General features: G+C 39.7%; 1 protein-coding gene across 9 annotated transcripts in view; it reads left to right on the top strand.

The window, feature by feature from the left end:
* esrrga (estrogen-related receptor gamma a) overlaps positions 1–27,429 on the top strand; it is a 164,379-nt gene that overhangs the window by 120,586 nt on the left and 16,364 nt on the right. For 6 of the 9 annotated variants that reach the window (XM_026171499.1, XM_026171490.1, XM_026171508.1 and 3 more), the window contains 3 exons: positions 4,368–4,496; positions 15,985–16,095; positions 18,842–19,024. In XM_026171499.1, the coding sequence (XP_026027284.1) occupies positions 4,368–4,496; positions 15,985–16,095; positions 18,842–19,024 (423 nt within the window). The remainder of the gene's footprint in view (positions 1–4,367; positions 4,497–15,984; positions 16,096–18,841; positions 19,025–27,429) is intronic. The other 3 variants (XM_026171471.1, XM_026171454.1, XM_026171462.1) reach the window with 3 other exon arrangements.

The raw sequence follows: 27,429 nt of genomic DNA, 5'->3' as shown, positions 1-27,429 counted from the left end.
ATCCACCTATCTGTCGGTGCTTTCTTTTGCCTCTGATAAGCAGCTTTCCCAGTAAAGCCCCAGAGACAGAGAGAGACAGGAAGATGTGAGGGGGTGGAAGTCCTACATTCACAAGATGGTCACCACTACCTGGAAACGACCTGTATGTGTTTATTATAGGATGAGATCAGGACACGGTGCAGCCCTGACAAATAGATTAGAGCACACGCATGTGACGACAAAGGCAGAGACATGCATACACACACCTAAACTCACAGTCGCTCAGTCATACAAAGACATCAACACGCATATAGCCATGGAATATTTATGTGGATAGGTTTAACCCTTAATTCATCTGTCACTGCGGTGGTGTCAAATAGTTGATGAACTCTATGTCTCATGTCATTTATTGGTTTGTTAAAGGTTAGGATAGAACGCAGCTACAGATTAAGTACAATATCCCAGATAACATATAGATAATGATGCTGTTTTGACTGGAAAACCTAATTTTAGTGTGACATTAAATAGCTTGAAAGCAGTGATATGTCCCTTTCTCTTCTAATTTCACTGTTTTTTTGTTTTTTATATATTTGTAATACACCATTTTCAAACCTTAAAGGTTGAATAACTAACTACTTTAATTATCATTTTACCTTTTAAAATTGTAATGGTAATGTAATATTTTACCTTATTATTGTGCTATAGCACTACTTTCTTGGATCCAGTGGACCAGTTGGGTTATGATATTATCTTTGGCTACCACACACAGCAACTTATCCTCAGATACTGTGGATGTTCTGCTTCTGCGTGTGGGCTTCTGTTCATCCAAATGCAAGTTTATGTGCACGTCTGTGCACATATTCCTATGCATGGTTGTGTGTTAGTGTGTGCGTCCTGGCAGGAAAGCAGGGCCAGCCTCAGATGGGCAGCAGCAGACATATTGGTATGTTTCAACCCATTAGCCAATAAAACCGCAGGTAATCACCAAAAAAACACCTCCAGCTGGACAGGGAGGAGAGCATGGGGTGGGAGAGGAAAGGAGAAGAGCGGAGAGAAGAGGTACAGATAAACAATAAGTTGAGACAAGGAATGAGAGAAAAGGAGGAAAGGGGAGGGTGGACTGGGCACATGGATGTAGGAAGGAATTAGGGGTATGTGCGCGCTGGCACGTTTGTGCATGTGTGTGTCGCAGCGTGGAGGAAGTGGCTCTGGCAGCTGCTGTTTCTGTGGCGTCAGTCCAGCGACACCTGACAACCTGCATCTATCACTCCCTTATTGAGAGAGGGGGATAAAGGGGAGTGAAGAGGAGGGCAAAGTATGGAAAAGGGAGGTATAGGGCAATGAAATGGAAAGAGAGAGCCAACAAGAGTGGAAAAAGAAAGGCGGTGGAGAGCACGAAAGAGCAAGATGAAGAAGGGGATTGTGATGTTCACACAAAGAGCAGTCAAAATGTGCAGTAAAAATGTCAGGTGGGAGACTAAAGAGAAATCGTTAGGGTAGTATTAAGTAATACCCATATTGACTTAAAGATGTTTATTCAGTAGTAGACACATTTCTCAATAGTTCAGGAGGCATAAATACATATTTGTGTTTTCTTTTTTTAAATGAATATTGCAAAATCCATACTTTGTGCAGGAGTTGCATTGTGGTGAATTCAAATTTGACTGAGAACCCTTATCCATTTTTCAACTCTGCCTTCTACCCATATTTTCTGTTCCTTATTGTATAAAAAGCCAAAGTGCCAAGGCAAAAGGTATATGAGAAAGGGGGGTTATAGGTATCAGGCTAGGAGAGGCAAAAGAGATACAGCATAGGGGATGGCAAGCCAAAACACACAGTAACATTCACATTACATGATCGGTACAATAGTGATCAATTGTCATGCAGCAGGGTGGACATACCAACATCTCAAAAGAGATTGCAGGGGATTTAAGGCCCTCGTATATACCCCGTCATTCACATAAACACACACATACAAACTTGCCTTTTTTACACAGGAGCCTCCAAGACCCTCTCTGATCTAAGCTTACTCCTGTGCACTGTAAGACACATAAAGAGAGAAATAAAGGCATACCTGCACAGAGAGGAGTGAGATTCTGTTATAAACCTTTCAAATGTAATTCCTGCCCTATACACCTACTCTGATGCATATATGTATCTGAACATGGAAAGGGATTCAGCATACAGTGCATGTTTATTTATCACATGAGATGTAACAGACACATTTGAATGTGTATGAATTAGACTGATGTAAACTACATTTTGCATAAATATGTGTATTACTAAAGTCCACAGATTTTTTTTCTAGGTGTTGTTGCAGTCAGGTACTGTAATCTGAAGTCTCACAGATGTTTCTGTCTTGGCTGTCACTTTAATCAATAAATTATATGGGTTTTTGTTATTGCCTGTTAACACTTACCTTCACAGTAGCAATCAGCATGTGTAGCTGTTAACATTTTTCATCACAGTGAGGGTTTTAAATATTTATTCTTAATGCTGCCAGCTGTATAAGTGGCTCTTTGCTGCAGTTAACAATTTAGCAGCCCTTGCTAGTTTTCTTGAAATGGCAAGGCCCATTAATGCATTCAGATTCTGTTTCATTAGCACATTTAGCCTTAGTGTCCTTCTTAATTGCTGAATTATTCTACTCCTCATGTATCATCAGCATGTAAAGCTCGTGTATAAGCTAACTAGTCCCACATATAGTGTCCATTAGACTGTAAGGGTTCCCTCAGCATCTAGCATGTTTAGCCTTTACTTTAACTAACAAGGCCAATTAATGGGTGTCTTGTTACCCATTAAGAAGTGTTTGTGCATTTAGCGTTTTCCCAAGCTAACTAGCCCCTTAATCAGGCCAGTAATGAGAAAACATCCTCTCCACAGCAGCAGTCAATAGTAATCACTGTTTACTCTGTTTCAGTGGGAGATGTATTGGCTTGCTGGAATACTGTAGTTATCAGGTGGGCATTGGTGAAAGAGAAAGGGATATTTTTCTTTTCACATCTGAATGCAGGTCTTAATACTGATAAATAAACCTGAACATTGAAACAGGTTGGGCAATCTGTAACAATTCAAGCTGTTCCAACAAATCCATAACTATGTTTTGTTCTGAACTGGGAGTAAGTAAATAATTAAGTGGAGGAAATGAGCAGAAATGGAGCTGCAAATAAGAAGACTAACAAGTGGGAAGGAAAAAAATGAGAGGAAAATGGCCACAGGAGCCAAAAAAGATGTTAAAATGCCTCGTTTAGATGTACAGTATATTTTAGTAAAATTAAAAAGATATAAAAGGTATAAGGAAATAAAAGATAGGACAATATACTACTATAATACAGTACGTATGAGAAAGAGTAAAGTACCCACAGAAGTGCTATTAGACTCACTCAGAGTGATGTTTTGGTTGGCCTCGGTTGTGAAGTTAATAGACTTCGGTTAATAATCTTGCTTTCAACACTGCATCCAAGTGTCACCGCCTGTCCTGCTGCTAAGTCACGCAATCTTAGTTGACTTTATGGTCTCATGTAACGTAGACATATCACCTCTGTTAGTGCATACACAGATACACTTCTGTGTTTTTTAAACAGCAATACAGGTGGTGTTCCTGGCAACCAATTTTGTAGTAAAATAAAACAAACATTTTGAATAATTAATTGAAAAAACATTTTAAAAATGGGCAAAATTTTGGGCAGTTTAATAAACACTGGGAAACATTTGTCTCCTCGCCCATCTACAAGCCACTCTAAACCTTATTTTTCAGTAATGAAATCACTTGGTGCTCTCTATGACACTGCACACATATGACATTAGATTAGTTTGTGGCTAACACCCGTAATGCTAGCGTGAAAGCCTTCCTTCAAGTCTGTGCAGAACATGGTGATATATTCTTCCTGTCAAGTGCTTATATGCCACTTTAATCTGACACAGCCTACATATATCAGTACACTTTCTGGTCAAAATACTGCAGGTCTGTCAAAGGTCAAGACAGAGGTAGCTCAATCCATCCATCCATCTATTTTCTTAACTGGTTATCCAGCAAGGGTCAAAGGGATGCTGGAGAATATCCCAGGTGCTACAGGGCAAGATGCAGGGTACAACCAGGATAGTTTGCCAGTCATAAGGCTAGAACAGAGAGGCAGACAACCACCTACATTCCCATCCAAACCTATGGATAAATGAAAATCGACATGAAGAGAATATGCAAAGTCCACACAACCCTTCATGAATGCCAAAACTGGGAGCATTTTTGCTCTGAGGTTCTGTCCATAGTCATCATTTTATGGTTTGTTGTATTGCATACATGTGTCTGTGTGCTCTGTGTTTGTGCTGATGTGTCTATCTGAAATGAAACCTTTTTGTCTATCTTTCTCCAACATGTCTACGTGCCGCAGGCAACATTGAGTACAGCTGTCCAGCCACCAATGAGTGCGAGATCACCAAGAGGAGACGCAAGTCGTGCCAGGCCTGCCGCTTCATGAAGTGTCTGACTGTTGGCATGCTGAGGGAGGGTAAGGGAAAAGGTCTCTTCTTTATATTTTTCGGCTAAATGTGCTACATGTAGCATTTTAACGTCAATTAGGTATTCTGCATCTTAAGCAAACTTTCACATAACGTTGTATTAGCTTACTCATTTGTATGAACGTATTGAACAACGCTACATGCAACTTCTACATGATAATTTGTGTGTGTGTGTGTGTGTGTGTGTGTGTGTGTGTGTGTGTGTGTGTGTGTGTGTGTGTGTGTGTGTGTGTGTGTGTGAGAATGCACGGTTGAGTTTAGTTTTAACATCTAAATTCACAAGTTACACTCAGAAATTTATAAGGGCATGTACACACGCAGACCAATTAACAACACTGTATACATGGCTTTTAATTTTGGTTTGCTCAAATAAAGATACAAATTTCAGGTTAACGGCGACGCTCAGCAGTTGTTCAGTGGTGTTGAAAGGTAAAAAAAACACAAGCGGTATTATCTGCCCCCACACCACTTTGATTAAATACACTCACTCTCTCATTTTCACACTCCCATGTTGCCTTTTGCCTCTTTCTCTCCCTCTTGTCTGCCCACCTCTGACCTTTTTACTCCCACTGCACTTCCAACGATGAAAGGAGAGAGAGGAGTGGCGAGTGTTAAAGAGAAAGACTGGGAGAGAGAAAGAGGGATAGAGGAAGGGGGAAGGTGCAAGAAACCGAGGGGAGGAGATGGGGAGGAGTGGGGAGAGAGATTGATTTATAGGAGCAGAGGAGAGGGACCAAGGGAGGATGAGAGGCAGGGGGAGGATGGTTGAATGAAGCAGAAAGCGTGTGAGAGAGAAAGAGTAGAAGAGAGGAGGGTCAAGGTTGTAATTGATGGGAGACCTGGCCTACGCCCCCTTCCCTACAGTGGTCAGGGAGCATGCCTGTGCCGATGCCTGCCAGCCCTTCCTCCATCCATTTCTGTCTTCATCTAGCCCTACTATTCTCCCGCTCATTATTACTGTACTCTTTCTGATGCTTTTTTAAATGTCTTATAGCCATTGTCCTTCATGTTTTTGTGCATCCTGTCGGGACCATACCCGCTGCTTTTTAATCAGTTCAGGTAAACTGTTATAGAAAGAAAACAAAAACATGACAGCACATTGAGCTTTCTATACACATTTTTTTGAATTTATTTACATCTTGACGTACTGGAGATTTTAAAAAGTATAAAAATATAGCTGTACACATAATGAAATCTTGAAAGACAAGAACCTTGTCATTATTGTATAAACACCCCAAAGGAAATATGAAATTCAGGAAACTTTTCACTGTGAGCTTCAGAATTATCCAGAAGTTTCTTTTTAGTGTAGAAGCGCTCGACTCTGCCGCTCTCTTTCTTCCACTCACACACACTCACAAAAGGAGACACACAAACACACACACTCCCAACAAGCTGCTGTCGTAGCGTTTGTTCTCCCAGTTGATCTGACGTAGGCAGAACCTATGTCTCATCTCCTGTTTTGTCTCGAGTATGTGTATGTGGCCACAAACACGCACACACACGTGTAATAGCATGTATTATTGGCAGTTTCACCAGTCTCGCAGTTTACACAGCTGAGGCTGCATCCTCCTGCTTTACAAAGAAACCACATTTCCCTCGTCTAAAAAAAGTCACACAAGGCAATTTATTTATATTAACATTTTGCTATTAATACAACAGTTTTAAGTAATTTTTTTTCATCTATAGTTTGTGTAAAAGTTGGAATCTAGGGAAAACAAAACCAGATGCACTGATGTGCTCTTAAGTCTCATAGATAACCACTTATTTTATTGTAAAGGAATGTGCTATATGTAGCCGAGGGATATTGTATCGGTGTTTTTCTGTCCCAAGCAGGGAAACAAATAGCTGCCTTTTGTTGCCTCTGCCTCCGTACTCTACACACATATATCATGCGCACACACATCGGCCCACATATCTATACATCAACATGACAGACCACAGCCACCCCATTTGTTGTGCAATGTGTGAATTTAATACAGGGGTTTCTCGCTCTACATATGAATAAAGGTCATTTGGAAAATTGATACATCCATTTCCCCCTATTTCCATGTTTTAATTCCTTTTGAACCCTTGGGAAATTTGAAATGATCAACAGCTATATAAAAGAACTGAACATTTTCCTTCACCTTAGTTTTACTCTGCTGGAGGTGTTCTGTTAAAATATACAAATTATTGTCATTTTTAAAGAACTAGTAAATCTTGCTGATTTTCTCAAATTTTCCACTTTCCATTTTTTCCCCCTTGAATTTGGTCAAGATATTAAACGCATCATGACCCATACTTTGTCTGGAAAAATTTACTGAAAGGACTTTAAAGACTTAAAATATTAACCATGCAATATCAGGAAAAAAGTTGTGATTTCCTATTGCTAAACTATAAAAGAAAAGTTTTTTACTTTGTGAAACCTTGTGAATATTTCAACCTTTATGTTATTTCTTGTTTTCCTTCCAAAAATGTGAGTTCATTAAAGAGTTTTCTGCATAATGCACATATTTAGGTCTAGTAAGTCTTCTCAGCATTTCAGAGCATCAAAATTAATTAACATAATTAATCTACCCAGGTAAGCATCTTAATAAATCGGACAATGGATCTATTTCATATACAAAAAACACTAATTTAGGAGCATTGCCTACCATGTATCATACTGCCCTTCTGGCTGTAAGCAGTGTTACTGCAAAATTGCATAGATATAAATGGTAAGTGGCTAGATCAGTTAGTATCAGGGCTAACTATAGTTGTCAGGGGCTAGCTCACGGTAGAAAGGTGAAGATAAAGTGGTAAGGGTGGAGTGGGCAGGAAAACATGGAGTAGTGTGTGTCTTTCTGTGTGTGTGGATACTGTAGTTTACCCCTAAGGGCAAGATCAGCCTCAAATTAGCTTTGTCGCCCTGGGAGACAGAGAGGGTGAGATGAAGAGCAAGTGAGGCAGCAAGGAAGTGCGTGTGTTTGTTGGAGACTGAGAAAGAAGGAGAGAATAGGGGCCAGAGGGTCAGTAAACCAACTCTGAGTTGAGTTCTTTCTTTACATGTTCTCTTAAACACACACCTGATCATGTGAATACACTCCCACTTGTCCATGTAAAATATTGGATTTTCTCAGCCACCACTGTGAGGACAAGAGGAGGCGAGGAGTAAGCGAGCAGGGGATAAACTGAAGGAAGGAACAAATACAGGGCACCCACCCACCAATATGTAGCAGCTAATTTCTGGAGCAAGGCAATTAAATGGCCTGGTTACATTATGAGAACTACCCCTCTGGCAATGGCTGTCTGTCCATTTTTAATGAGGTCATAATGATGCGTCAGCTGAAGACCAAAAGGTCATGAGGCGGGACTTAAATCTGCCTAGAGAGAGGGGAGTGGTAGTGAGAGAACAAGGGTGTGATTGCAGGTAAAAAAAAATTTATAAAAATTAACATATTAAAATGAAAGAAGGTTGAAAGAGATTTTTAACAATCCCAGAAGGTTTTTTTTTATTTAATTAAATCTGCAAAAAAGCAACAGTAATTACAATGTTGCTGTCAGTTCTTACCCTCCGTGCTCAAATGGCAAGGCAAGACCGACTTAATGCATTCAATATCAGCAGTAATGCATAGAATGATCGTGAACAGCAAAACACAGATCAGACATTTGAACATGAAACGCTTTGGCAGAGACACACAACCCAGGAGCCAGCAATATTCAGTAGGCGTGCATACTGTACATATGCTCATACTGACAGATTTGCTCTCTTACAACAGCAGCTTTGATGATGCCACGTCTGATGAATCGTGGTTAAACAGACAGAATGTGTTGAATCCAAAACCAAAGCCTCCATTTCTATAATGCCATTAACGGCCAGCTGGATTCAGATGGTGGACTACTAGAGGGACAAGTCCACGGACTGCAAATATAAACCTTGGCATAATGCCCCACACATGCACATATATACACACACATTAACAATCTGTGCCAACTTTGGCCATGCTCCCCACGGCCCCTAAGACCTAATGAGGGAGATCGGGTGGAAGGCCCCAGTCTGTGAGGGTGTGTTTGGTGTGGGTATATGCAGCTGGTGTAGTGTGCATCATAACTCCCCTCACAGCTCAGTGATCTTGACTGCTGCTGTCCAATTTCATCACTCGACACATATGCATTTATACACACTGTGCTGAAAACAATTGGCTGATAAACATATAAAGATCATTTCTTAAAAAAAAAAAAAGACTCGTTCCTTGAAAGATGCGAGTTATTAAAGGTTAAAAAATGATGAAATGACCAGGAGCAGTTTAAGGGTCAGTGAATAAACAGGATCGTAGAAGAAGCTGAAAAAAACAATATAAAGGATGCAGAGTGGGTGATGGAGAGAGGGAATGAGACAAGAAGAGAGGGGAAACAAAGGAGGAGAGCGCCAGACAACTGGTGGCGTCTGGTGTTCCCCTTGGGAAACTTGTAGCTAAATCTGGCCCTGTAGCATCTGTCCTGCATGAGTGTGTGCGAGTCCGTGTGTGTGCAAATGGCATCTAGTTGCATCCCAGCTAGAAAGGAGCGATAATGGAGATGGTGTGACGAGAGATCTGTCTAAGTGGTCCACTTTCTCTCACGTACACTTTCTTTTTGAGGAGAGGGGAAGAGAGGAGACCTTTGACCTTTGTCAAACCCTTCATTGGCATCATTTTTTGCCAGCAAACATAACTAAAACAAAACTTTAACATATGTACGATTTTAGCCCAACCCACTACCCAAAACCCTCAAGAAGAAATACACAAAAATAAATAAATGAATAAATACATACCTACATTCAGTGGAATAATAAAAATGCAAAAGTCAGATAATATGCCATTACATTGCAAAGGACACCAGTTACATTGGACATTAATGACTCCCCAAACAGAAACAAAATCTTCAGTGTCAGATAACATTTTATGATACACAAATTTTATTTTTTTTTATTTATTTTTTTTATTTTTACAGATCCTATCACTTTGATCTGATCTTCACATCAGCTCATGCTTGATGCTCATGCATGCCTGACCTATTAGAAGGTTAATCAGATACATCTTGGCTATGTCACAAAGTACTTTGGATTAAAAAAAAAAAGAAAAAAAGACTGTCTTTTAAAATGATCCTTGAACCAGCAGTAGATGCTTCTTCATATAGTGCCAGTTTCTGTCCAAAAATGCTGATGTCCTTTTGGCCAGTTATAAAAAGTGTCACATCATCAGCATATAGCTGACAAGCTCACTGTGATTATTACTTCATTCGCAAAGGTCAACTCTGGACATCCCTGCCTGATGCCTCTTTGAATAGGGACAGGTCGGCTAAGTCCTTCCCCCACTTTTACAATAACAGTGGTGCCTGAATACAACAACCTGATCCAAATAGTCAAAGTTTTGCCAGAACTAAAGACCTCTAATATTCTAAATAAATAATAATGATCAACTCTGTGAAATGCCTTTTCCTGATCCTGGAGTTTAAACAAATCAAAAATGTCTTAATTTTCTGGATTTCTCAAATCCAAAAAAATCCACATCAAATTATTCATAATAATCCATTTAGGAAATGATGTTTAATTGACATGATTGACGTGTAATCTTTAAGTGTGTTACATAAACACATTTAACACAAATTTTACAGTCTGTACATCAGAGTTAATCTCATCTGCAGTTCTTTAGCTAGTCGAGACCTCTTTTTTGGGTAGCAATGTCAGAGCTGCCCTTGACTGCAGCTCGGTCTAAACAGTCTATCAGAACTTCTTATAGCTCCTTTTTCCAGCATAGTCTAGAATTTCTTCTGAAATTTGTCAGGAAGCCCATCAACCTGAGATGAACCTCAAGTTCATCAAAAGAAATGGTGGTCCCCTGGAAAGCAGCAACCTGCCTAAAGCCTTCCGTCCATTGTCCCAAGGCCTGTTACCCAGATCTCCAAGCTTCCGCTGTATTCTTGTTGAGTTATGAGCATAAACATTTGTGAGTAAAAATGTCTTATCCGTTGAATGTACTTTCGTTACTTTCACCACTTGGGTCCTACCCTACTCCGCTTCACACATTGAAGCATTTATTAAAATGAAGAAAATAAAACTGCTACAGCCCACACTAAGATTAGTGCCATAACTAAGAAAACACTGCCCCCTCAAACCAATTCCTCCTTCAGCTTCATTATCTAATACGCTGTGTTTCCTCTAAAGGATCATATCATTGTTTTTATTTCCACTAAGCTCGGCTGTTACTGCTCGCCTTTCTCTATCCTTGCTCCCATTGATGTTTAATGTTCCCATTCTTAAAACATTCATAACAAGCAGAAAGAAGAAAAAGAGGATAGTGAAATGCTTCCAAGAGAACACCACTTTCTGTGCTCAGGACTTTTTGCTGTACTTTTCTTCAATTTTTCCTCCTCAATTTAGTCACTATCTTTTTCAGATTTAACCTTTTTTTTTTGGTTTGTTCAGCTGTTCACAACAAACCACTCTCCTTATCTTTGGAAGAGATTTAATAAATCAATCAACATCTGGAAAAAGTCTAGCTTTGACAGACTGTCTGCCAAAGATTTCATTGAAAAAGCAGTTGATATCCTGTAACAAATGTGTGACTGCTCATCCATCAGATACAATGTTGGAAACATGTTGTCTTCCTCATTTTCAACATTCAAAAAGGATGCAGTTATACCTCGATTCTGAGGCACACCTGTCATTGCTAATCTCTGGCTATCACCTTGATTTTCTTCCACTGCTCCTCTCTTGCATTTCATCTCATATGTCTGTTTTCAGTGTGTGGGGGTCCTTTGTGCAGACACGAATAGCATTTGTGTCCAATGTCATACTATACATAACATTTCATACTGGCAAAGCTTTCATAAACCGGCATTTTAATAATTGACTTTGAAAGATACTTCCTGAGTCTGGAAAAGAGGCATTCAGGTAGATGTCTCAGAAGAGACTGAATGCGCTGTAGTCTGACGTCTTTGCAGTGGAATGAAACTGTTCTAAAGCCACCAGCGAACTTTCCAAAGTGGGTCAGCTCTTTTTCCAGCAGTTCATTAGGGATGACACCAGAGACGGTAATTTGTGTTGAAGGCAAAAATAACGGTGGAACAAATCACTGAAGATAAATTTTTCCTACGTTCAAGGACGGCATGTAAAGAAAATTTGTAAAAAAGACACATTCCAAATGTCCCCAAATCACTCAGCAGCTTGTTTATTTTATTATCCAACAATCAAAGATATTTATTTATGTAAGAGGAATATTAGTGACAGAAGATGAGAACACAGCCTTAAAAAGCAAAAATAAAGCCACGTTTTAAGGATCTCACTCGAGCTCACGCACGCTCACAGATTCACACACCAGTGACAGCCACCTGCCCACTGCCTTGGGCAATGCTCTTCTGATCTGTTCTGGTCGAAACAAACATCACCGCACACACTTTTCTCCCAATTTTCATCACGTCCATTTCGCTTCTTTATTTTTATTTCTTACATTTTTTTGTTTTTTTTATTTGAGCTACATAACCTGATTTTCTGATTTTCTGATGTTGAAGCATTGGAACAGCAGTTACATGACTTTGTAACTTTGTAACTTTGTAACCCAATTGTATTGAACACATAGGGACAATCTTGGATGTCATTTCATCAACACTGCAGTTTAAAACACACAATAGGTCAGAGTCAGGGAGAAGGTGTTCAGCTTTTTTACAGCTTTAAAATTACTACCACTTCTATCATTCTATACTGTCCTCGTCCAGTTTCCTTGTGTCTTGACTTTTTCAGCGTTCCTCCATTTTATTTTATTTTTTGTGATGCCTCTTTCTCTTTCTCAACCAAAATCCAGATATTTTATTTGTCTACCTACTCCTCTCTTCACTTTGTTCCATACCTCTCACTTCTTTTCCTTCTTTCATTCTCTTATCATGACATTGATCATCTGAAATCAATCCACATTGTGTTTTTCTGTCCACCCTCTTTTGTTTTTTCCTCTGTCTTTCTCTTGCATGCACACTTAGATGTCTAAGGCATTTGGCTCGTAATCCTTCAACTGTTCAAGAACACGCACACATTCGCTGACACAGAGTGACGCCAGTGCAGTGTAAAAATCTATGCTGATGTGATCAGTGCAGATCGTGCTATTGACAGACAGCAATATTCCCACGATAGGAATGATTCACCTTCATCACTGTCACAGAGTCAGTCAGTTGGGTGTGTATATGAATGTGCACAGACTATGACAAAAGTGGTATAATCAAGGCATGTAGCTTAACCTACTGTATTTTGAAAAGGTAAATATGCAGTATTAATTGCGCAATTTCATGTGCATCTGACATTCATAACAAAAATGTTTTGTGATGCAAAACAAATTGTGGTATTTGTTAGATACTTGTTTGTGTGTTTGAGTGAAAAGTTGTCTAGCTGGGACTTACTCTCTCCTTCTCCTATAATTTCATAGCCTGTAAACTACTTTCTTCCCTCTTTTCCCCCTTTGCTACACTATTTTGTAATAATCGCTTAATGTGTTTTAGCATTTATTTATTCAAACTCAATTTTTCCCAATTCCCATTTTACTGTTACTGTTCTTCCATGCCCTTGCCCTTTTTTTTCTATATGCATTAATTCTTTTTCTGATCGCTAAATTTACGTTCCCGTTGCCTTTTTCCCTCTTCCCTCTCTACTCGTTTCTTCTTTCCGCTCTCCACATTCCTTTCCTCCTCTCCCCTCTTGCCCATTCTTTATGATTTGAAGGCTCATTTGTTAAAAGGAGGTAGCCCACTCTCACTCTTCCCCTAGCTTCCTCTTGTCTCTTTTTTGTGGGCTTTGGAAATATAATTTTCAATTTTTAATTTGATTCATTTAGATTTGATCATTAATCAGTGCTGAGAGAGAGTTAATTTGGTGGAAAATAGATGAGGTAGTTAGAGAGGGCTCTTTATGAAGTGAGCTTAGCCCAGCACTGGGTCTTTTAGGTATATGGGAAAGAGAAAGAGTAAAATTAAGAGTCTGCATGTAAGAGTTTATATTATGTACAAGAGAAAAAAGCCTCAGTGTAACTGAAAGTAGTTTGAAAGTGTGACAAGACTAGCAGTTTCTCCCAGCCTCTGTTACATTCAACTTTTCTGGTTTACAGCACATCAGACAAATTGCAAACAAATTACATAAGAAATTAGTATCTGAACTTACAACCTAATGTTGGTTTATATAAAAATACAACATACTGTGATGTAAATACATTCGCAAAGCAACATACCACATGTGAGTATCTGCCCTTCTCAGCTGAGGAATTACATTTTTATGTAAAAAACAAAAGAACAAGACAAAAACAACAATACTAAATACAGAAAAAGTACTTAATCTTAGAATCTAACTGCACCGTGTAATAGCACTATCTGGGCAGAAATTAATAAAGCTTATTGCTTTTTGTTACTGTCCTTGACAGGGAAGGACACGATTGACCTGGAAACTGCCTTAGTTAGTTTAACTGCTCCCATGAGTAACATAACATTCAGTTTTCTTCTGCTTTAATATTATGCTGCTTTCTTACAGTATATTACTAGCATGGCTAGTTATACCATAGTTATGTATTTTGTGGTGGTTTGCACAGTGTCTTTGTGCACTGCGGAACAAGCAGAAGTTACAGGTGTTTCATAAATACACACAGAGACACGTGAAACATTTTCCCCAAATCTTTTTTTTTTTTTTGACAGAACCACAAGTTTTGTGTTAGTCTGTTTCAATATGTCACTATATTATGAATCTGTAATCTCGAAGCTTTAAATCACTGACATGCTTCTTTTAAGCTATGTCCCATTTGTTTCATTTAGTCAATAATTTTCTCTCATCCTAACACTTACCTTTTTCCTGCCCTCTGTTTCTATCAGCCCCCATTTATTTTTTCATTTTTTGGCCAACCACTGATGCAGGTAGCAGCTGAAAAAGCTGCTTGTCTGGACTTACCTAAACACAACATAGATGTGTGGGTTAGCGAGGTGTAGACATTGTATAAGTGTGTATGTGCTAGAAAAAGCAAAGAGTGGGTGTGTGAGTGGTTTGTACCCCCTGGTGTTAAGAGTCTCTTGACCGTTTGCTGACACTGGCCCCCCCACTGTACCTGGACTGTCAGCCCTTCTGTCTACCTGTCCCTGTCTCAGGCATTTTCACACATACACACAGATGCATGTAATGTTCAGTTCACTGGTTTGACTACTGCCTGAGCTCATTACGAATTTTTAAATGAATATATTTCCATGTGCACTCATGCCAACATGACATATTTGGAATAAAGGTAGTCTTCAAAACGTTCAAATAAACAAACTCATATAAAACAGGAGAACATATCGACTTACAAATGCACAAAGATGCTCCCTGACATTTTTCTCCTGCTGCCAATAGAAGTCTTTCTGTTAAATCTCTTGAGGTTTGTTGTCATGAATGTGGTCAGCACATTTTTTAGAGGATTTAAACGTCTCTATGTGAGCAAATCTCTCTCTTGCTTTCACACGCCTATTGCTTTCCTTTCCATCATCCATCCTTTTTCTCTCCAACTTCTTGGATGGATGGATAGATGCACAAAACTGAAAGACTGTCAGAAAAATGTGTTTAACGTTATTTACCTAATTTACATGCTTTCACTATACAGTTCAGTCTCTTTTCTAATACTTTGCAGTTTCCCCTGCTCTCTGTTCACCCTCAACATAATATGGTTTGGTATATCACAGCATCCAGTATATTTTATGGTGCTAGTGTGCGCTAATGTTTAAAATAAGCCAAAGCCTTTAAAATTGTGAGTTTAATTCATTGTATAAAAGTCTGATTACTAATTTAATATCTAAAAGATGAGATACACATGGTGGGCCTCATTCTGCAGCCATTCTAGTAATTAATTTTGTATCTCCTCCTAAAGTTACTAATTTTATTGCTTAATAGCAGAAGCCTAGACTCATCTAAAGATTTGGCATCCTCTTAAACCCTCTTATCCTTTCCTTTCCTTTCTTCTCCTCTCCTTTCCTCTTCTCTCCTCCTCCAGGGTACATGACACCTCTGTCTTTCTTATCCATCTTTAAGTGGTAACCACGGTAACATCCAATCCCCTGAGAGATAGGTCTAATTAAATTAGGACTCCTTTGTGTCAATTAATTAACGAGACAGAGAGGGAGACAGCAATAGAGAGACCAAGATTGGGCAAGAGACAGTAAAAGAGTCGGAAAGCCAGAGAGTCAAAGTGAGCAAGAGGGGCCTTCTACTCAAATGGCTTCTATAAATTAGTCTTGTTGTAGAAGAAAAGGAGAAAAAGTGAGTTTAGCAAGCCTAAGAATAACAAAAGAGTGAATACTTAACACGTACATACATACAGACCCAGCCTTGTAAATCAAAGATCCATCTCCCTCCTCCTTTTACTATCTGCTTGCATAGAAGGCGATGCGAGTCTCATTTTTCTTGCCATCATTAACTACTCAAAGAGATTAAAATCTGTCTTTATTTTTTGTGTAATGTACACTATATTGATACATACTTCTCTCTGTCATTTCTCACAGGTGTTCGTCTGGACAGGGTTCGCGGTGGAAGACAGAAGTACAAACGCCGGATAGATGCAGACAACAGCCCGTACCTGAATCCACAGCTGGCTCTGCCCCCCAAGAAGCCATGTAAGAAAACACACATGCAAAAAAACACACATGCTCTGACTACAAACAGCATGTAAGATGGTGCTTTTCTCTACAAAGTTGACGTGGGATTTTCAAGGACACATGCGTGCTGACTTTAACAACTAGATGTGCAGAGGATCTGATGTCGTGTGTGGAAGAAACTACAAAATGACGGGCAACTGACTGCACACAAAATAATTTTCAACAAAATATCGTATTACCTTAGTAGACAGTGCTCAAGCAATAACCAGGAGTCATTGTTTAGAGCCCCTAAGTGAAAGGAATTGCTTTTCCATCAGTTTCTGTCCTAATGGAAACAGTTCGCCAGTAAAAACATTTCAACTTACACACACACATAAACAGAAACACAGTAGTGAGAAGCCCATCTGTTTGGGACCATGTTTATCTCCCTGTTTCTGCTGCTACCAGTTTGGGATCATAACATTTTATATGTGTAATATTTCACCATAAAGGTATTCATTTAGCACCAGTTGGATTGGCTGCAGTTTTTTAAAGAATAAAACCGCAGCCAAAGCCTGATGAGTAAAAATTAACAAGGGAAAGAGTGACTGAGAGTGACAGAGAGACAGGTAGAGACAGAGAGGGAGAAAGACCGAGTCTAAACAAGGCCGTTTCTCAGAGAGAGAGGAGGGAAGAGGGGTGAGAGAAAAGGAGGGAGGGAGACCAGCCAGAGCCCTAATCCGGATTAAATCCAATCTGGCAACCGCATCAAACTAGAGTTAGCTCTCTAGCTAACCGTCTGCCTCCACACACACGTCACACACACACACACCCATATGCAGTGCAGATTGAGCAGTGTTTAGCAGCTTGGTCCCCAAAGCCCATTTTGCTTAAAGCTGGAGCATATTCTGGTTTAGGCCAATATGCTGAATGGCTGCACAACAGCTTACTGGGACTTTTGCACTACTAATCATTGAAATGATGGGATAAAGTGAATATGTGTACACTATGTGTGTGTGTTTGTACTGTGTGTGTTTGCTTACACAAAGCACCTGTGAGCTATCTGAAGGCCTTCCTTGGCAGGCTATTTAATTTAAAATTATATTTAACTCTTTTTAGTCTTGTTAAACTATTCTTATCAGGCATCATAATTTGGAAGAGAATACAGGAAAAAAAATATGTATTTAATCTGTGCTAGTTACATCTGTTCCATAATATGAATGATTATTTCCATGAAGATAAATCTGTCCAACTTAAAATCAAATTTGCACATTTTAAAAAATACATTACAGTTAATGTAGACTTACTTTATCTCTCTTGTTCATTCTCTCTCTCACACAGTCAATACACACACGTTGTGTCCCTCTGTCTCTCCCTCAGATACACTCACACAGCCTATCTATCTGTTGCCCAATCCCTAGCTTCAGCGTCCCCATTGATTGTGTGAGAACAGAACAATAGCCCAGGGTTTGGAAATGGGCTTCCATTGATTCTAATTAGGGAAACATTAAATAAGATTTACCCACAGATACTGCAGTATATGTATACACTCACACACTGTGTATGTGTGGGTGTATGTAAGAGAATTGGGGGTGGTGGACAGTGTTAGATCAATACACAACTCATCCCCACAACTCTCTTTCACTCTCTCTTGCTGTTTATCTCTATCTAGCTGTCGCTCTCTGGACTCCTCCTGTCTGTCTTTTACAATCTATTCATGACTCACTTTCTACCTTTCTATCTTTTCCCATTTTTTCATTGCTAATCTTGCTCTCTTTTTCTATCCTTCACTTCACTCTTGCGCTTCTATCCTCTGTTATTATTCCCATGCTTGATTAGTCAGTGGATTAATTTGGAAGCAGGGTATCAGTCTGTTACTAATGGGCCATAGAGGTCTCATCACCACATGTCACCATTTCCAGCTGAGCCGTTTGGCTTTCAGTGTTATCTTTCCCTGCTGTATGTATCAGTGAAACTTCTTAAGACTGTCTTACAAAACAACAGTTTTGGGCATCTTGGATCAACTGGCGATAGAAGGCTATAACCACTGGAGAATCGAAAACATTTCAATACCTTGTTTGATTTTTTTTGTGCAGTCCTTTTTTATGTTTTGTGCTAAACTCTAAAAAGGCTTTCAGATAAGATCAACACTTGAAATTTGGTGTTTTTGAAGGAATAGTGTGTTTTTGGCAGATTCAAGGGTTGAAAGGTTTTAAATTTATGCTTATTGCAACGTGAACATCTGAAAATTGTGTGTTGATTTCATACTCCTAACGTTTCATACTCCTAATGTTTCATACTCCTAACGAGTCTGAATTTACATGCTTCATTTTTGCGTATGGGAATACAGACAGGTGAGAAATTAAAGGGAAAAAGAGCACCATGTGATATATTGGTCCAAAATCTGCAATAGTTCTTCAGTGGGATGACTCCAAGGTGAAAGCATACGATTCACATCATTTTACGGAACAATTTAGTGACCTAGGTGATCATTAATTTGCAATCACTGTTCACTCCATGGGGAGATGTGGTCCCAAACAATGCAAGCAAAATGCACCCCCTATCAAAATAGATCCACCAGTTCTCCTTCATTTGTCCACTGTGCGTGTTTGTCTTAAATATAGCTTAAGACGTATGTGTTACCAGCAGGCCATAATATGAGATTTGCACATGACCTTTCATATTTTTGTACCGGACTGGGGTGAAACAACTTGTAGCCTTACACGACAAAAATTCACCATTTCTCTGTCTCTGTGTCTTTCTCCTTGTCTGGTGGTCATGTCAGTTGCCTTTGGCTGCCTTGCAGATAACAAAATCGTATCTCACCTGCTGGTGGCTGAGCCAGAGAAGATTTATGCCATGCCGGACCCGACAGTACCAGACAGCGACATCAAGGCCCTGACTACGCTGTGTGACCTGGCAGACAGAGAGCTGGTGGTCAACATTGGTTGGGCCAAACATATTCCAGGTAGGGAAAAAGAAAATTCTCCTGTGCCCTTTCTCTCACAGGTTCATTACTAAAAGCGAGGAATTTAAGAATTTAATCTTCTTAAACTAACTTAAACTAACCTCTTTTCTCTCGTAATCTGATAAAATTTGGAGCTGGAGTACAAGATCGCAAAATTAACATAATAACTCAAGTGATTCAAGATGAGGTCTATGGCAAAATGTTTAGCTTTTGTTTCAGCGAATAAAAACTTATTGAACAAGACTATGCTGAACATCCATATGTACATACACAAAAGGACTCAAATATATGCACAGGCACACATGTAATGTAGATTTAATTTGTTGTTTTGAGTCATGCCTGTGTTTTCTCTGTCCTTACCCTTTTTACAAGTAAGTGGCTCAAGTTAGGCAGGTTATGTACTGGGCTCAGAGTGCATGTGGGCATGTACGTTCGTGTGTGTGTGTGTGTGTGTGTGTGTGTGTGTGTGTGTGTGTGTGTGTGTGTGTGTGTGTGTGTGTGTGTGTGTGTGTGTGTGTGCAGCTTTCTGTATAAAGCGAGCGAAGCGCAACGATTGCTTGGCGGAGGAGAGAAGATGGCGTGATTAGATGAACGAGGAAGGCAATCCACTGCTCACAGAGAAAGATAGAACTCTTCATCTTCCCTGTGTGTGTGTGTGTGTGTGTGTGTGTGTGTGTGTGTGTGTGTGTGTGTGTGTGTGTGTGTGTGTGTGTGTGTGTGTGTGTTTGTGTGAAGTGAACACCTTATGAAATCCTCACTGTTTACAGCGCTGAACACCTATCTAATACTCACACTCACACCAAGCTCACACAAACACCCATACATGTCCACACACAAAGTGATCTACTGTTCACTCAGGTTGGAAAGGATTGTCAGAAAGAAATACGCCTCCTCTACGTTCTTTATCAGCCTCTCACACACGCATGCACACAAACGCACACACACACACACAAAGAATAGAGTCAGATAGACCTGTTAACCTTTTTTCAGCCATCTAGTTCCACATCTTGTCGTGCATGTGTGTGTGTGGTGACTCTCTGCAGGTTGCACATGTGAACACACACATGCACAAGTCTTTGCTCTCCATGGTACAGTAATTTTTTTAATCAAATTGATGGAGAGAGACAGAGAGACAAAGAAAAAAAAGACAGAGGCAGAGAGAGGGGAGGTGAAGCCAATTTATGCTTCATGATATGGCTGCGATGTGCCGCATACACACGCGCGCGCACACACCCATACACGCACACAAAGGCTGCTAACAGTGGTAACAACGTGTCAAGGCAAGCGCCAGGCAGCTAATTTGAAGTCATTAGATGTCTGCCGTACTGGCAACAATTTGTTACGCTCTCACACACACAAACACACCCAGAAAAACACATCACATACACACACTGAGTTAAGAGCCGTCTGTGGATAGCGAGGAGCCTAAATTGTAAACTAATTTAAACATCACTCAGCGTTAGAGAGGCTGCCTGCAAGACAGGCCCCCGGATAACAAGGCAAGGGTACGCGCGTTTGTGTGTGTCAGTGTGTGTGTCATGTTTGACACACACAGTCACCCGACGTTAGAGACTTTTGACACCACACACGCACATATTCACGCATATCTCTTTGATTGGTTCTTTTATTCTAAGACTTATGTGTGTGCACGCTGATTTCCATACTGATATGGCCTTATGCAAACATTTGATATGTCATTAGGAGAGGAAAATGAGGTTTCAGACACACTGAGTGTATCTGGTTATCCCACAAGGAATCATGCGCGTGTACTTCACAGATCCGCGTGTTTCAAAGAGAGTGATGAAATGCGGGCAAATATATAAACACAGATGTGCCACATAAGGCTTTTTTGCTGATTCAAACGGTGACAAGACATAGACAAATGACTCCAAACGTGCACACATTTTCATACAGTGGTACGTGAGCAGGAAACGGTCACACTCTGAAACTGCGGGCCTGTGGAAATATCAGAAGTTATTATTCAGAGGCCATGAAAGGCCTTACCATCCAATATGGATTAGTAAAGCGAAGATCTCATTTTAATAGCTCTCAAAGAGACAACTCCAGTTGCGTATTAGGCTACATGTCATCGTCAAGTGTGTATGCGTGTTTGAAGGAGGAAAGAAGAGCAGTCAGGTGAGAAGAGCGGGGGAAGAACAGCAAATATTTAAACAGGAGCAAATGAGAGAGTGAATTAAAAGAAAGAAAGGCCATTCAAATGAGCCATTTATCTGTCAGTAGAATTAGTCTTTTCATCCTCTTTTCTTTCTTCTTACTCTCTCTTTCTCTCTGTCTTTCTCTTTCTCTCTCTCTCTCCTTCCATAATAGCTAAATGACTACCGGGCAGTCATACTAGCAGCTCTTATCTAGACTCATGAACACAAAAGAGCGAGACAGACAAGCGAGCACTTGACTTGACGAAAGAGCAAGGAACGAACAAATGAATGAATCAACGAATGAGAGCTAGAACCTATAACGCCGTCTATTTTAACAGAACTAGAGGCCTTGCCATTAGTGCTTTTTTTTTCACAATCCCCCCTCCCCTGTTCTGTCTTTATTCACGAAAGAAATTGCTCTTGGGCCACCCCCCACATCCCCTCCACTATTCTCTTGCTTCCCTATCTCCTCTAACTTGCTCTTTCTTTTCTTACAGTCTTTCTTCCTCTTTTTCTTTCTTTCCCCTTTCAATTTTGACACTCGGGATAAGCAGTCTATGTGCCAGCAGTAGCACGGCATGATTGAGTTGTAAAAAAATGGGGGATGGGAGGTGAAGAGGGGTTTGCCATCGGTTCGTTTATTTAATCGGTCTTTATGGAGATAGAGAAGAAGGGGTTTGGACTTTGGTGGTGATGGAATAACAGGTGAGGAACACTTCCTTCTTGTTCTGCATACTTTTCTCTTTTTCTTTTACATTCACTGTCTTTAATATGTCTCTTTATTGTTTTTTCCCTTTTCCCCCTCTATTCCTCTTATATGGATTTGGAGATGAACTTGGGGGTTAAAACACTCTGGTGTGAGCATAGTTGAGGTTCAGCTGTTATCACATTCGCAGTGTGCTTTAGCTTTTGTACTTCAAAAAAGCTATTTTGAATTTATATATCAAGCGTAATGAATCTCTTAAAGTAATTTTGTACATTAATTATATGAGTAGGCTTATTCAAAACAAATAACACTGTGTAACGTTTACAGCTGAAGCCAATAACCGCTTTAGAAAATTTTGACTTATGCTCTTTTTTTCTGTTTTATTCCCTAGTAAGTAACATATTCCTTCTTCCCTGCTAGTTATTACAAATGGACATTTATTTTATTTTTTCTCTTATGCCCTGTTCTTTAGTCATTTATCGCAGCTGTTACCAGACTTTATTTCATTCTTGAGAGATGTTTGATTGCTCTCTTTATTTTCTCTTTGTCTCTTTATTTTCTTTTTTCTGTTGTTCTATGTTGATGATTATTCAAAATATAATCTTATTTATACAACTTGCCATACCGAAAGTATTTTAGTAATTGATTAGAAACGTACACAGGTATAATAGTGGCAAAGTTCAGGTGTAGAATAACACATGCGTTGAAAGAACAGGAAATGGGATGTGAACAGTCTAGATAACCTGGATACTCCCAGAGAGCATTTAACACAATACTGTTTTGACCCATTGGCTAAATACCCCACCCCCCCCACCCTTCCCTCTTAAAACTGTCCTGTGACGTCCTCCTTTTGCTCTCTATCCCTCTGTGTCTTTCTGTCTTTCCCTCATTTTCTCCCCCTCCCTGACCTGACCTCCCACCCTCTCTCTCTGTGGTATTCTTAACCTCTTCATTATCAAGTCACCATCATTTCTCAACCCCTATCCCCTCCCATGGTCCTCTTCTCACATCCTCCCAGCCAGCGACCACTGACTGGAAGGCCAGTGCTCGTTGGTTTTGCTTATGTGTTCAGATTGAGATGATTATCCTGATCGCTATTTGAAATGTGCCTCTCTACAAACGTTGACATATCGCAGTAAAGCAGCCAAAGAGGAAAGTCGCCCTCAGATTTTGTAGCCAGTGTTCGTTTCTTCTGGTGTTTCTCTTTTGGACATGTTTTAAACGGTTTTCACTTAGAGATTTAGCCAACCAGTCGAGCAGTTAGCCGTTCTGTCTGTTAGTTAGCCAATCAGTGAGTCAAGTAACTACACAGCCAGTCAATCAGCCAGAGAGGCAGCCAGTAGTCAGCAAATATTGATTAATAGAAGTGTCCTGCTCCTTTTAGCAAATCAAATGTTGAGTCTCGGCAGTCATGGGGAACCTTTAGACACACATACATATACACACGCGTACATATGGATGCTTGACTCTGAAACTGCAGCTCACTAAATTAACACTGACACACATTATAAGACTTCACAATGAGCTCTGAAAGATGCAAAACAGCTCTGTGTGCGTGTGCATGTGTGTGTTTGCTCACATCTGTGCGCATGTAGAGTGAGACAGATGTAAAAGCCCAGACTGGTGATGTGATGATGTCACTCTACAGCCCTCCTGATTAAGTCTGGTGATGTCATCAATCAGCAAAGAGGTTGCTCCGCTTAGTAACAGAGTGGTAAATCAGAAGAAAAACAACCCACACAAACAAGTGAGCTCTCCTGGCATCAAACTTCTAAAATAATATTATTGCCTCCTTTTGTCCTAATTTCTTCCCTCACTGTTCATTATTGTGAATTCCCTACTACATTTTACAGTATTTCTCCCCCTCAAAGATATTGCCCCTAAGATTCCATGAAATAAACGCGCGGAAATACACATGGAAACAACTAGACGCACAAGCAGATATGCCCCCATTCTGTCGGCTAAGGCTAGCTCACCTTGACAGTCACAGCATGGTGGGTGCCTTCTTAAGCACAAACACAACACACAAAAAATACAGTGCATTCACATGGACATACACATATAGCTCACCATACAGACATTATATTTTTTGACAGTGTAAAAGCAAACAGAAATACAGGTGATTTATAACTTGTGCTCTCATTTATTCTCCTAAACCTTCACGTCTTTACGTGCATAACATGATAAAAGGTTATGTTTGTGTGGAAAACGATGACATTTAAAACAAGATTTTTAACAGCAGATGTTTTAAAAATGTTTAATGGTAGAAAACTCTTGCGAATTCCTGAGATTTGCCTGAATGGAGAGTAAACACCAGTGATCTGTTAGCCAGAAAACAAAGGTGTTGATACTGGACATTTTACATTCAATCACTAGATTTTGTTCCTATGCTTATAAACTCACTTTAAATGACAATAAAGACTCTACCCAATCTATATGCTGATGGGGTCAAACTCATAAATATGACTTTATTAGAGTTTGATTTAGATTTAGTATTTGATTTAGTTCATTGCCTTGGTCATTCTTGCCATTGTTATCGAGGGTCTCAGGGTCTTCAGTACGTAATTTTTATGTGTGTTTCTAGTCTCTGTTGATTTTCTCTGAGCTCTGTTTGGCGTGTTTGATTTCCATTTCTGCTCATCCCTGAGCTAGATAACACATTTAGAGGCTGAGGTCTTGGTTTCAAGTATATGTGTTTGCTCATGTGAGCGCATGTGTTTGTCTGTTTCGTTGTCCACATTCATGCAAAAGAGTTATCTTATTTTCCAGTGCACCAGCACCATGATTTCCTCTTGCAGCCCATACAAACAAACACATCACTGTTTGCAGATGAAAACAAATATTGATGAAATCAAATTAGGAAAAGAATATTTGATATCTGAGCTTAATGTTTGGATTAAGTTGGGCTTTCTTTATTGGATTAAGCCTGTGGGTATTGGAAGCATGTCATCAATATGAGAGAACAGAGGCGAAACCATTTTCATTTCTTTGTACGCTGCTTTTTTCTTTCTTGCCTACTTGGTTGTAACTTTTTTCTTCTATTCACTTTTGTTTCTTTTCTATGTCATTATGCAGTTTTATCAACTGAATAAATGTTTTAAAATCAAATCACAATTTGAGCCCACAGATCTGCCGATATCAATTAATCTGACAAAGTAATGTGTAAAAAATAATTCTTAAATTAATCACCTTCATATCTGAAGGTTAACCTCTGGGTAATATTTATATACTACAGTATCTTGATGTAATATTAAAGAATCCCTACTATATTTACATTGCAGTAAATAGATATATAGCCATTCTCTACACTGCCACATATTTGTCAACAATGTTTCCATAAAGACGATCCTATGATGAGACTCAAACACCCAGCTTCAGGTGGTTACCTTAAAAATGCACAATAATATGTACATTCACATACACACTGCCATTGGGATAACAACAAATAAAGTCTAAGTCCCAAAATCTGTACTTCCTCGAGCAACCTCTTGGCCTGGCTCAGCGGTATGTCCACAGCGGTATGTCCTTTGTTAAAAGGCCCAGTTAAACGTGTTTACAGTCTGGTAAGAGAAAAATAATCTTTGGTATGTCGCCCCTTATAACAACTACAAACTAGGGGCATGGCCCCCTTCACTGTGAGGTAACTGCCAACACATGGACTATAGCCACAGCTGTCTCCTATGCTTCACCTCCACTAATGTCTTCCTGTAAGGCACACCCCATCCAAGAAGTTTGCGCTCCATTTGCTGAGTAAAACTGCAGTATTTTATTTGTATGCAACTTAGCACTAATTATTAGGAAGCTGTTTCAGTGCGGTGAGTGGATGCTTAAAAACCAGTGGATGATGTCATGGTGGCTACATCCATGTATGTGTCACTCAAAATAAGACCCGAATCAAAAAATGAAGTTGCATGAAAGTAATGGCAGTCCGGAACAAGAAAACTAATAGCAGTGTGTTAAGACTCACGCTAATTTTAAAATTGATGTCTGATGAAAATGTGTTTTTGGAACGGCCTCTCATTACAAGTAATTTTAATTATTGTGATTCTAATTTCTAAAAGGAAAAAGAGTCACACATTTCTTCAGTGGATAGATGGGTTTCAGTTCAAGTAAAAGCTCAGCGGTCCATTGCTGTTTTTTTTTCTTATTAGTTTGATTACATTTGCAAATCAAATTCATTTGTCTATCAGCCTTTGAGACACAGCCCGCAATCTGAGTACACTGACTAATCTGCATCAAATAATATCTGTCACACACAACACACACACGAGAAACAAGCTGCATACATTGGCGCACACCAGCCTGCATACACAAACACTTACTTCCCTGGGCACACAAACATACGCTTCTAAAAACACATACACATATTCATAAGGAAGCACTGATACGTAGTGAATGCAGACAAATGCACACATACGCATACATGCACAGTTTTATAATATGTGAAATCAGACGAGCAGTAACAAATAAATCAGCACACCATCTGAGCCCATCATCATCTAAGTCATTATTAGCAAACAGTCAGCTTTTACTACTTTCAATTTGCTTGTGTGTGTGTGTGTGTGTGTGTGGTTGTCCAAGAAAGAGAGAAAGAGAGATGATGTGATGTGATATGATATGATATGATATGCTGGCGGGGCATAAAGATAGATGATCATAATTACGCACAGGCCAAACTCCATTTCAAATCATCATCATCCTATTCTATCTGTTGGAGCGCACATGTACACACACACACACACACACACACACACACACCAAAAGCAATATAAAGAGTTCACACACATACAGGGATCCAGTGACACCCACACACACACTTAACACACCTATGCCTGCCACAAATCTAGTGGAAGGAGGGACCGACTTGTCATGGCATCACATTATTTCTGGCGGTTCATGCAAAGTTCACAGACAGGCATGAAATAGTTATTCTCTAGTTCCTCTTTCTGCTTATCTATCCACCTTTCCTCATGGTTTCTGTCTGCATCTTCCATTTTATTCTTTTTTTATTTTCCTATTTGCTGTCCTAATTCTCTCTTTCTCCACCTATCATTGCTCCTTCACTACTTATTTCTTTTCCCTTTCCTACTGCTTCTCCTGCCTTCTCTTTCTCCTCTACTTCCCTTATCTCCCATTCATGTTTGTGTTTATTTGTTTATTCCTTACCCCCCTTTGTTATTCTATTGTTTTCCTTCCTGTCTCCCTTTGCGCTCCTGTTTCTTCCACCTTCCTTCCTCCTTCATCCATCGTTCTTAAATAATGGCCTGGAGGATTCATCCTTTCCATCAGACAATAAGCAGGTGGGAAAATAGGATTGGAGCGTGCCTGTCACCAGCTGGGAACAACTTATGGCCTGTGCACACAACACACACACACACACACACACACACACACACACACACACACATACAATAAACACTTTAGGGTGGTCCCTTTGCCAAAGTGTTGGATAACAGTTTTAAAAGGTCACTTATGATGAATTCCGAACAATTCAGCCTTATTTGAAATTATTTTTTAAATCATCAATTTTCATAACGATTCAT

Source organism: Astatotilapia calliptera, chromosome 1, assembly GCF_900246225.1.
Source record: "Astatotilapia calliptera chromosome 1, fAstCal1.2, whole genome shotgun sequence".
Lineage (NCBI taxonomy): Eukaryota > Metazoa > Chordata > Actinopteri > Cichliformes > Cichlidae > Astatotilapia > Astatotilapia calliptera.
This window is presented reverse-complemented; position numbering and strand designations above follow the sequence as displayed.